The 12240-nt window shown below is 45.3% G+C and overlaps 2 protein-coding genes across 2 annotated transcripts; both read right to left on the reverse strand.

Moving 5' to 3' along the window:
* Window positions 1–5478: 5478 nt before the first annotated feature.
* Window positions 5479–6462, reverse strand: LOC130405673 (trace amine-associated receptor 1-like). The gene has a single exon (XM_056610845.1). The coding sequence runs from the start codon at window positions 6460–6462 to the stop codon at window positions 5479–5481; it is 984 nt and encodes a 327-aa protein (XP_056466820.1).
* A 4399-nt stretch (window positions 6463–10861) lies between these two features.
* Window positions 10862–11960, reverse strand: LOC130406166 (trace amine-associated receptor 1-like). Its single transcript, XM_056611587.1, has one exon. The coding sequence runs from the start codon at window positions 11958–11960 to the stop codon at window positions 10977–10979; it is 984 nt and encodes a 327-aa protein (XP_056467562.1). The 3' UTR covers window positions 10862–10976.
* Between the last annotated feature and the right edge of the window lie 280 nt (window positions 11961–12240).

Below are 12240 nucleotides of genomic sequence, written 5' to 3' on the forward strand. Positions count from 1 at the left end.
TCGCGGAGATGATGTGCAATGGAATTGCTTCCGGGTATCGGGTTGCGTAGTCGATCAGGACCAACACAAATCGATACCCTTGTGAGGAATTTTCTAATGGCCCGATAATGTCCATGCCAACGCGGTCGAAGGGGGCTTCCACCAGGGGAAGGGGCCGTAAGGGAGCCCTGGCGACGGCCGGGGGATTCACCAACTGGCACTCGGGGCAGGATGCGCACCACCTGCGCACCTCCGCCCGAATCCCCGGCCAATAGAACCGGGCCATTATCCGGTTAAGTGTTTTATCGTACCGCCATTGGGTTATAATGCGCCGCCTGGAAAACCATTTCCCGGCGGCTCCTGGGTACCAGCAACTGGGTAACAACCTCCTCACTCTGGGTGTCACGACTCACCCGATAAAGCCTATCCCTAACCACTATAAAGTGTGGGTAAGTCAGTGCTGCGTCTGGCCGGACCTTACTCCCATCAATAGCTATCACCTGGTCGTAGGCTGAGCTCAGTGGGGAGTCACGAGACTGCTCGAGGGGGAAATCCTCCACCGGTGGGAACCTCGGCGCTGGGACCTCGGGTTGGGGATCCCCTGCCTCCCCCGATCCCTGAGCAGCGTCGTCCGCCCCGGCCTCGGCACAGAGCAAAGCACATGACCTACATGTCCCTACCGGTCGTGCCCGCACCCCCATAGTCCCCCTAACAGCCTGTGGAAACCCAGCCCAATCCAACCCAAGAATCAAGGGATGCGTGAGGCTCGAACTAACCGCCGCCTTAACACTATGCTTTTTCCCCCCACAACTAATTTCGATAGGGACCAAAGGATACTCGTGCACATCCCCGTGTATACACTTCACCAAAACGCTCGATGCCTCCACCAATGCCTCGGACCGCACCAGGACTCATGTGCCCGCTCTGGACCGCCCCCCCATCTCGCCCTCGGCACCGGGATTGGCCTATCCCCCTGTGGGGCAGCCGCACCGGTACGTGGGCTCGGTGTCGGTGGTCGCTGGCTCGCTGGTGGTGGCTGCAGGTGGCTCTCCGCCAGGACGACCGCGGCGGAGAGACTCTCGGGACGGTGGTATCGGACCCAGGCGGAGGTCCTAGCCGGCAGCCCCTCCACGAACCTCTCCAGGGCCACCTGCTCCACCACGTCCTCCTCCGTGTTCCGGTCTGGGACCAGCCACCTCCTTGCCTGGTCCCTCAGCTGCTGGGCGAAGGCGAAGGGTCGGTCCCCCTCACTGAAGGCCAGCGCCCGGAACCGCCATTGATGTTCCTCCGGGTAGAGGCCCAGCCGGTCTCGGATGGCCCTGGTGATGGCGTCGTAGTCTCACTGGGCCCCGGCCGGCAGACTGTGGGCCGCGAGCTGCGCCTCTCCTGTTAGGAGCGGCAGGAGACGGTGCGCCCACTCCGGGCGAGGCCACCCTGAAACCTCGGCCACCCCCTGGAAAGTCTCGATAAAGGCTTCCGCGTCGTCTGCCTCGCCCATCTTCGGGACGTGTATGTGCGCTGCGGGTCCCACCCCTCGGGGTCCTTCGTCGCGTCCGCCGGAGGCGAGCTCCCGGAGCATGGCCCGATCGGCGGACAAGGACTGGGCCAGGTCTGAGAGCACCTCGTTCTGCGCCTGGTGGAGCTGGCCTTGTCTCTCCGCCATCTGGGCCACGTGCCCGAGTACGTTTCCCAATGGGGACTGGTCCATTATTCCTGCACTCTAGCTCCACGTTGGGCTCCACTGTAACGGGTTCCAAATGAGTGAGAGCAGGCAGAGTTGTCGTCCCTCAGCGGGAGATCGTTTTATTGTCTTTAAAGCCGAACAAAAATACTTAAACTATAACATAGGTTCTCTCTGTATATCTCTTTGGTCTGTTCTGGATCTCTCTGGTCCGTTTTCTCCTGGATTCCTTTCTCCTCACTACAACACAAAGCAGGCACATAAGTACAAACACTCCCTGATTGGCCTGAGTGCTGACACCTGCTCGCACTCAGGTCCAATCCCCCCAGCCAATCCGGTGCGCTCCCAACCTGCCCATACTCCCCCTGCAGGCCAGACGTCGCACGTCCCCCCACAACAACCTTGCAGTTTCTTTGGTGCTCTCAGTAGGCTTATGATCACTCTGCATAGTCACCTTATGGCCATAAGGTGACCCCTCCTACTTATTATATGTTGTACGTCCTGGCACTTAATGTATGCACTTTTTGTATGTTGTTCTTAGTTATAGTACTGTAACAGACTGTTCGGTGCTTATGTGTGAAAAAGGAGATGTGTCCCTCTGAGTTGCTGTAGGGGAGAAGTTTGCGGGGTGTTACGGCTGATGTGGTTGTGTGGGTGTCTCGCGGTCGGGTACAATAAAGTGAAGCGGAGTTTACTGCTGGACACGCTATCTCGTCTCCTGTCCCGTTTATTGTTTTTCTATATTCCTACAGTTTAGGCGAATCCAGAACGCTCGGCTACTTTTAGTTGTGTTGCATCTTATCCTAGCTATCTTTGTTGTGTACGGGGAATGGGTTAACCTAGCGAATGTTAGGGCTTTGCACCTGGTTCTATGAGCATCCTTACTGTACCGACAGCGATATATATTGTTTCACCTTTTTATGACAAATATATTTATTGTAAGTCACTTTGGATAAAAGCGTCTGTTAAATGCCCTAAATTTAAATGTAAATAAGGACCCTTTCCATACCTAGAGGTGATTTAGTGATTCTTTGTGACAGAGCAGCTCCTAATCCTGTTTCCGATGCATCACACTGTAGTCACTGTCTGTTCCTCCTCTGGGTTGTAGTACTTCAGTACCGGTGCTTGGCTATATTGTCCAGTCTGAGAAATGCGTCCTCATGGATTTCAGTCCAGTCCCATATAGTCTCTCCAACAGTCAGACTTTGAGAGATAATTCACCATACCCACGAGTCTCTGTATCCCTTTCACATCTGTTGGTCAGGCATCGCGTTCACTGCTCTGGCCTTCTCCGGGTCAACTTTCAGTCCTCTGCTGACAGCAGGAGTCCGACGTATGACACTTCCTGTCGTCTCAGTCTGAACTTGTCAACGTTCAGTTTGATGTTCTGTTCCCTGCATCTATTCAGGAACTGTCTCATCATCTCATCATGGTCTTTGTTCGAAATCTCTTGTGTTTCACCCTCTCCGGGGATGAAATCATCATTCACTAGGATTTATATGCCTAGTAGTCCTTCGAGTGATTGTGTCAACTTTCTCTGGAAAATGTCAGGCACTGCGCTTATTCCCATAGCCATCCTGAGCCATCTAAATCTCCCAAACAGGTCTGGGAGGATGTCATTGATGGTAGGATGGGGAAAATGGCTGTACATTAGTGTTTTGTTTAGTGGTATCGGATCGATACAAATTGTTAGCTTCCCATTTGATTTCTGTATTGTGACCAGACAGCTTATCCAATCTGTGCTCTCCTCCACAGGTATGCTGATCTTGCTACTTTGAAGATCCTTTCGCTCTTCCATCTGTAGCTTCATCATGGCCACTGGAACCTTTCTCTTAGGGAGTTTCACAGGCTCCAAGCATGTGTCAATTTCTATTTTATACTCTCCCTGTAGGCAACCATCACCTTTGAACACATCAACAAACTCTTTCTGTATTCCTTCCATAGATAAGTGACACTGTGTTGGTTTCTCTTCACTCACTATACTGTGTATGGCAAATATGTTCACATACTGCACTTTGATCAGTTTAATTGCCTCACTTGCTTTTCTGCCAAGTAGTGGAACTAACTACAGTTCTTATCAACTACCACAAACTCCAGTTGGTAGAGGTTCTGGTTTCTCAGATTTCTGACATTATCCTTACATTTGCAAAGAGGTGCAACTTGGTCATGTACATCACTATAACCTTCTTGGTGGGCTCCAACTGAGAATCTGGATTAAGCATATTTATTGGAATGGCATGAAAGGTAGCCCCACATCTATCTGTAATTTCACCAGCTCATCAGCATACCTACAAACAACTGTCTTTCCATGGCTTTTTCGTATTTTTCATCTTTCCCAGTCATTGTATCACTCTCTGTAGTATAGACACTTACAATTTCCTCATAACTATCACTGTCAGGTCAGTCACAATGTGTACCTGGTTTTCTCTTCTCCCTTTCTCCGGTTTTGATTTGCATTTGGCAGTGAAGGACTTGTCTTTCTCACCCTTTTTGCACTTTTTTCCAAAAGTTGGGCATTTCTTATTACTCCTTTCATGCCCTTTCCGACAGAAAATGCATGAAACAATGTCCTTGTCTTATCCTATCCTGCTGCAGATCTCACTGTTTGCATTTCTTCCATTGCATTTCCTTCAATGGTTCCAATATTCTCTCATGACAATTCAGTGGCTCTTCAGAAATGTAAACATTTGTCCAATGTTAGCCTTTACCTAGTAGCCTCTCTCTCAGTCCTGAGCTGTTTACCACACACTATTCTATCCTGAATATGTGAGTCCTTAGTTTCTCCAAAGTTGCAGGTACTATCTAATACTCGCTAGGTTCGCTAGGTTGCTACAGTTGAAACACAATGTTGGCAGAGGCTTCAAACCATCCATCTTCTAACGCTGTTGGTCGCTCTTCTCTCGCGCATTTTTTATTAGCAATTCAAGTTCTCTAGCTAGCTAGTTGCAGATTCCTGCTAACTCAGGGTTCTTTTCTCTGGATTGGACTGCTGCCACCATGTTTCATGCTGTTTTTCCTTCTATACAGATATACAGTATTATTTTAGCTGCTTAACGCTTTATTATACCAACATACTCTCAGCACTCAGGATCCAATCACAGACCAATGTATACCAACCTCACATGTCTTTCACCCTTAATTACATCAGAACTGCAACATTAACCGCATAACAATAGTATTGTTACAGTGGGTCTTCCAATGATCATGCTCCATTAAACTGAAGTTTACCAGTTTGTTAAGCTTTTTTATTTTTGTGACATATTTGAAAACATGACCGCACGTCAAAAAAGAAAACGCCATGGATTAAATGTTGTGAGGGAGGTACAATAAAAAGTTTTTACATCTTTAATATATATATTTCATCTTTAATATATAAGATATTTCCAAAAAAATCATCTTGCATGGACTTATTATCTTGACGGACAATGTATGGATGTTATCTGTTGTACGGGTGTATTATACCATTTTGCACTAATTTGCACATTTGTGTCATAACAGCATTCTCCCACTTTGTGATACAGCACACAAAGTAAATATACATTGCATGGTCCTACTTTTTAAATTCCAATGGCTGTTTTCGAAGTTGATTAAAAAAAAATGTGTGATGTCTGTCGGAACGAGAGATCAATAACAACACCGGCATAAATAATGCCACCAACAAAATCAATATTTTGCGATTTTATGAAAAATATGGTAATTTCCATGAATTAAGAGTCATAACATGGAAAATATTCAACTTCATTTGGATTTCCAACAGTTGATAAGCCTTTCTTTTTATAAGACCACATCTCCTTGGAAGCCTCAACATGAAACCACTATCACTCAGCAAACAGTTTTTTGTCCGACATGTCAGACCGAAAGATGCTCCCGGATATTATCATTTTAAATGCCTTCCTGAACCAACTGTAAAAGAAGGCGTACACCAACGGGTTGACAGCGGAATTGAGATACCCCAGCCACCCGAGTGTGTCGAACAAGGCAGACGGTACGGAGTAGCCGATGTGAGGATTTATGATGTTAATGATGAAGAACGGAGTCCAGAATGACAGAAAAACGCCCATGATGAAGGCCAGCGTTTTGATGGCTTTCCTCTGGTGCTTGTCCATCTTGGAGGAGCTGGTGTTCTGTAGGCCTATTGTGCGCACTTGTCTCTGGGCCACTATGAATATTTTCAGATAGATGCCCAGCATGATGACCCCGGGGATGTAGAAGGAGAGAATAGACGAGACGGTGCTGGACACCCCACTCTGAAACAAAAAGCATCCTCCTTCACACGCCACGTTATTATAGTAGAACTCCTCAATTCCTAATATATTCAGCTTTAGGAAGATCATCCCAAAGCCGACAACAGCCGAGGCACACCATGTGACCAGGATCATGATGACGGCTGTGTGAACCGTTATCTTACGGGGGTAGAGCAGAGGGTGGCACACGGCATAATACCGGTCGATGGATATAAAGGACAGGTTCAAGATGGACGCAGTGCACAGCAAGACAACAGAGCTGTTGTAGAGCTTGCAACACATCTCCCCGAAGAACCAGCAGCTCTCGATGGTTTGAATCATGATGGGGAGCATGACCAGAACCCCCAGGAGAAGGTCGGTAACTGCCAGGGAGAGGGTCAGGTAGTTGGGAGGCGTGTGGAGTTGCTTGAAGTGAGCGATGGCCACGATCACAAAGAGGTTACCTAGCACCGTGAGGACCACACCAGACCCCAGGACCAAATAGAGGGTGGCACGAATGGCGACAGGGTAGACCGTCCTCACACATGAGCCATTCCCGTAGCAGAAATCCGGCTCCATCGGCCTGCGAGAGGGGGAGTAATGGAGTGAGGCAAAGGGAGTGAAAGGGTGTGGTTAGGGCATCCATATGCAAAGGTCCTGAGGCAGAGGCAAAAATACATTACAAATATACGGTATACCATTCAAAGGATGATAGGGCTGTGGGGGTGCGTGTTGATGATGGCTGGAAAAACAGCTGGCCTGGCCAAGTACGATTTGGGCTGGTTGAGCCTAAACGCTAGTTGCACATTGAGTAATCAGACTTATAATGAACTGGATTTTCAACCCCACTACCCTGTGTCCTTGTTTGGAGGAGCCTTTAGTCACTTAGCTGGAGTGTGCGAGCAACCTAGGTGGCATCTAGTATTTGGCTTTGTAACGAGCACATTTAATAATGATTTTATGAGAGTTGTGTCATTTTGTCTGCCATCATAATCAATAGAGGATTTGACAGAGCTTTGCCAGTGTGTACAATATACAATACATTATTATGTTGCTGAATGAAGGCCTTCACCTAAGATTTTATCATCTTGTTAAATTATCAATTGTCAATGAGTCACAATGTGGTACAGCAAGATCTCTTCATGGCCCTATCCATTCCATGATGTAATCATTTGTAAACTATTATAGTACAATGTAAAATCTTAAATTATTTTATAATAAAAAGCTTTCATACACTACACCATACATAATATTAGAAATAATCAATGTATAATTTTGATATTGTTAAGTGATAATGATACAGAAAAATTACAGGAATACATTCTTAACAATATCTGTAACATCGTACTGTATTCAGTCGTGTGCTTAATTACTTGCTAAATATTCCTCATTCAGAAAGTAAAAAAATTATGCCACAATCCTTAATCTTTAATTAATAGAACATCATATACTACTTAAGAGCTAACTTAATTATATTTCTGTTGCAGTCGTCTATAATTAAGAATTGTGGAACAACTTATTTTGCTAAAACGTTGAAAAACTGCCTTCTCTCTGCTTATCCTATCCACTGTCTTTAAAGCTCCTGCATTTCAATATTGACAGTAATTTGAGCTGTTTTAGCAGGATATCAAATCAAATAAACTTCTGAAAAGAAAATCAAATAGAGTATGGTTATTCATAACACAAAAGGAATATGAATGGCATAAAAATAAAGAGGTTACCACAAATAATATCGATACATTACCTACACAAACTGTAATAGTTAAGGAAAACCACCAATTATTTAGTAAAGATATACATATTATTTAATACATTTCTGATTAGTCTTCTAGATCAATTTTATTTGGAGAATAGTAGTCTAAAGTGTGATAAAACATTATGTGGGCTTACCTCAGTCAGCTGCAGAGGTATACTCAGTGGATACTCGCAGGATGTGCTTTATATAAGTTATCATTTCAAGATGACGACAGGGTCAAAACAGTCAGCCACTGCTCTGACTGGGCCATTTCCCTGGACTCTGTGGCCAGATGCAACAACAATCACTAAGCAAAGGGCCCTTAATGGCAACATGGACAATGTTGAGGGCAGGATGTGTTGAGAAAGGGACACAGGGCATATTCACAAACAAACTTCCAAACGAACCCTGTTGCGGTTCGCTTGAGATGTGAAAGCGACCGCGCTCGGTCCGAAAAAAACCCTGCAACAGGCTCCCATTGCTGCTTGTTTATTTATATTGTTTGATTAGCGCGGTAAATTCAAAGATCAACGTCACGATATCAGACCGGCATCACGTTAACAGACCCATGTAGCAAAGAGGATAAAAAATGTCTATTGGATATTTTGGCAGACGCCAATATATAAAGTATGGAGAACATACCGATGCATTTAAAGGCCCACTATGCAACTTTTTTAGCCAAAATTACATTAAGTATGCAGGTTGAGAGTTATGCTGATGGTTCTGCATCCATTTCTGGGTCGATTGGTGGGTCATTTACCAATGTCGCCTCTCCAGTGAAAAAGCGCATGCAACTTGCTCTGTTCGGACCGACACAATCCGGATGTGACACAGCGGAAGTATCCTCGAAAATGAGTCAGATTGTAGTTTCGAAAATGCTTTACGGCACAGACACACACCCAAACATGGCACCGGCTAGATATAAACAGCCAGTTGCGAGGCAATTGTTGCATTCATCATGGATCAATCGACTGATAAGGGACCCAAGAGGCGACCGTCGGTGGAACAAAAGAAGAATGGACCAGAAAAGAGATCAGACACGAGTGAAAGGGGAACTATGCAACATTTTTGGCTTGATTTACCTTAATATAACAGGCTAAGAGTCATTGCGATGGTTCTATTATACATTTTTGTTCGATTGTTCGTTGTTTTGACTCACCCTTGCGCATCTTGGCGGAGAAAAGGAATAGGCCTATGTTTCTGCCGGCGACCCGCCGCCCACTCTCGCGGGAGTCTCGGGTCTCGCGAAGTAACGAATTGCTTTACGGCACAGACCCCCAAACACGGAACCGGCTCGATATAAACACAAGTCACTAAGGGATTGTTATATTCATCATAGATCAGCCGACTAAAAAGAGACAGAGAAACCAAATGTCGGAGGAACAGAAGAAGAGAAAAGGGGCAAGCTTTTCAGGAATAGCGTGAACTGAAAGAAAAAGAAGACTGCAAATCAGACGCCGACTCGGTCGTGTTGCTTTTGAAATTGAAAGTACCCTTGGGTGGCCTTTGTCTTCGTGGTATTCTTGATGTTGATAGTCTCTGTACAAATGTGTTTGCTCAACCATTTTGTTGTGAGCCCTGTAAAAATTGTTTTCTCGACCGTTTTGTTGTGAGCCCTGTATGTTTCTAGCTTGCTTGGTTGCAACCATATAAACACCTTTGTTTCCATGGGTGTTTTGCTGTTCGTCTGTCTCGTCCCCCAGATACAGACTGAATCCCCGAATCCAGGTTCTTGTTTATTTAGATTATTATGTTGGCCAAACCTCTTACACTGATTGTTCTGTTCAACCTAAGATAAAACAATTATAATCTAGGATATCAATTCTCCCCGTCAACCATAAAAAATGATGGATTTATGTTTATTGCAATACAAATACACCCTTTTAAAAATGTATAACCTTGCCTTCACTTTATGAACATCTACTTCGGACATGGCTCCATGCATTCGCCGGCTTCTTTGAAAACAAATGCACCTGGCTCGCGTAGAAGTGCATGGGGAAGGGTCGTCAACGAGTTGTTACGACAGTGTTGTGAAATATCTACTACGAAGCTGTAGGGGGCGCTGTGTAGAGAAATGTGCGTGCCAAAACCAAGAAAACAGCGACGAAATGCCCGAAGTTGCATAGTGGGCCTTTAATATATTCAGTTCGGGATGGGGGAGAAGGCGTTTGCGCGGTCCGCGGATAGCATAGCATCATACAATCTACGTTGTGCCAAATGCCTCTAATGCTCCAAAAGTACTGCAAATGTTTGTAGCTGTATGAAACCAATCAGTATAAGCACAACGAGGGCAGCACGCTGAATCTCCATAGTTTGTTTTCTTTGTTTACTTTTTTTTATGCGTTACCCCGCATTACCCCGCCCCTGACCGTCTTGTCCAATGATTGAACGATCTATGCACACACGTGCTTTGTTGACAAATTCTTGGACTGTTGCGAAAAATTGCAATGTGAAAGGAACAAGTTAAGGGAACAAGTTGCCTTGGTTTATTACGCACAATGTCAAACTAAACAACAAGCCTATGAGTATAATATGAAGAGCTTTAAAGTGAAATTTAGTTTGAATGAAAATGTAGCTACAGAAGAGTAAGACATTAGGTTTTTGATCTTAAATAGATTTATTCCCAGATTTGACTTATATTTTGTGAGTCAAGAACAACATTCACATTTAGCCATAAACCAATTAAAGCATTTGAAGTCAATGATTATTAATGTTATCCACTTTCCTGGATTCTTCTACGGTTAAGGAGAGTGGACTTGAGTGAACCATGCCACATTATTGATTTTATATGAACTAGGGATGTCCTGTCCAAATACACAGCCTCTTTATCGGGCAGCTACTGTCCCAGAACGCAGGAAACAACACAGAAAATATTATCCGATGTCTGCAGCGTGTCAAATGACAACAAGAGTAGTTGCCAATTAGTCACATGACAAAAAGAACTACCGAATGAGAGCTACCTGTAGAATGGTCAAATAGATTCTGGGGTGTCAGGGCTGTTCGTCAGTATAACACCATTCACTTAATTAAGCATTTGTTAAAACACAATAAGGAACAACACAACATTTCTGCACGAAACGTCTGCAAAACAGAGCAAAACGCTGAAGAACAGAAGACTTTGCCTATCACAAACTTATTGAGAGAAACTCAATAAAACAGCAGGCATAAATGATACTACAAATAATATCAGTATTGGGTGATTTTGGGTTTCAAGAAAAATATATTTTTATTTGAATGGTGAATAAACAGATTTAATAGGACAAACATTTTTAATTGATTAGAATTTCTACCCAGCAGTTGATAAGCAGTTATTTTCCGGGCTCCACATCTTCTGGGAGGCCTCAACATGAAAACACTGTCACTCTACAAATAGTTTTGTGTCCGACATGTCAGACCGAAAGATGCGACCAGAAACGATGATTTGAAAAGCCTTCCTGAACCAACTGTAGAAGAAGGCGTAAACCAATGGGTTGATGGTTGAATTCAGATACCCCAGCCAGGAGAGTATGTCGAACAAGGTTGGTGGAATGGAGTAGCCGATGTAGGGGTCGATGATGTAACAGAGGAAAAACGGTGTCCAGAGTGACAGAAACACGCCCATGATGATGGCCAGTGTTTTGGTGGCTTTCCTCTGGTGCTTGTCCACCTTGGAGGAGCTGGTGTTCTGTATGCCTGTGGTGCGCACTTGTCTCTGGGCAACCATGTAGATCTTCAGGTAGATGGCCAGCATGATGACCCCGGGGAGGTAGAAAGAGATGATCGCCGAGACAGTGCTGGCGACAACAGTCGTAAACAAAGTGCACCCTCCTTCACAAGCCAAGTTGTTATAGTACAACTCCTCCATTCCCAAAATATTTAGCTTGAGGAAGATCATACCGAAGCCAACCACAGCCGAGACACACCATGTGACCAGGATCATGATGACTGCGGTGTGAACCGTTATCTTACGGGGGTAGAGCATAGGGTGGCACACGGCATAATAGCGGTCGATGGATATAAAGGACAGGTTCATGATGGACGCGGTGCACAGCAAGATGTCATAGCTAAGGAAGAGCCTGCAGAACATCTCCCCAAAGTACCAGCAGGTCTCAACGGCACGAATCATACCGGGGAACATGACCAGAACCCCCAGGAGGAGGTCGGTTACGGCCAGGGAGAGGGTGAGGTAGTTGGTGGGCGTGTGGAGTTGCTTAAAGTGAGAAATGGCCACGATCACAAAGAGGTTTCCCAGCACTGTGAGGACCACCGCAGACCCCAAGACCAAGTACAGTGTGACACGGACAGCAACAGTGTAGACCGTCCTCACACATGAGCCGTTTCCGTAGCAGAACTCTGGCTCCATTGAACTGGGAGGAGGGGAGGGAGAGAGGGAGGGAGTGAGAGAGGGATGGGAACGGTTGGTGGTGAGAGAGGGTTTAAGTAAATTCAACAACGCTTTCCGCAACCTGAAAGAGACATGATTACATCATTGATATAGAAACAACAATAGCTGTGGGGTTTGGGTACCCTTATGCAAAGAACCTGAAGAAAATCAGACATGAAACATATTATGAACGATATGCAGAAACATCATGTGCCATACAATTTGTATACCATTCTGATCATGATAACACAAGTCATAC

This window comes from Gadus chalcogrammus, chromosome 16, assembly GCF_026213295.1.
Source record: "Gadus chalcogrammus isolate NIFS_2021 chromosome 16, NIFS_Gcha_1.0, whole genome shotgun sequence".
Classification (NCBI taxonomy): Eukaryota; Metazoa; Chordata; class Actinopteri; order Gadiformes; family Gadidae; genus Gadus; species Gadus chalcogrammus.

What these genes read in the sequence shown, in the direction of transcription:
- LOC130405673 (XM_056610845.1), bottom strand. Translation starts at nt 6,462, where the DNA reads ATGGAGCCGGATTTCTGCTACGGGAATGGCTCATGTGTGAGGACGGTC.
- LOC130406166 (XM_056611587.1), bottom strand. Translation starts at nt 11,960, where the DNA reads ATGGAGCCAGAGTTCTGCTACGGAAACGGCTCATGTGTGAGGACGGTC.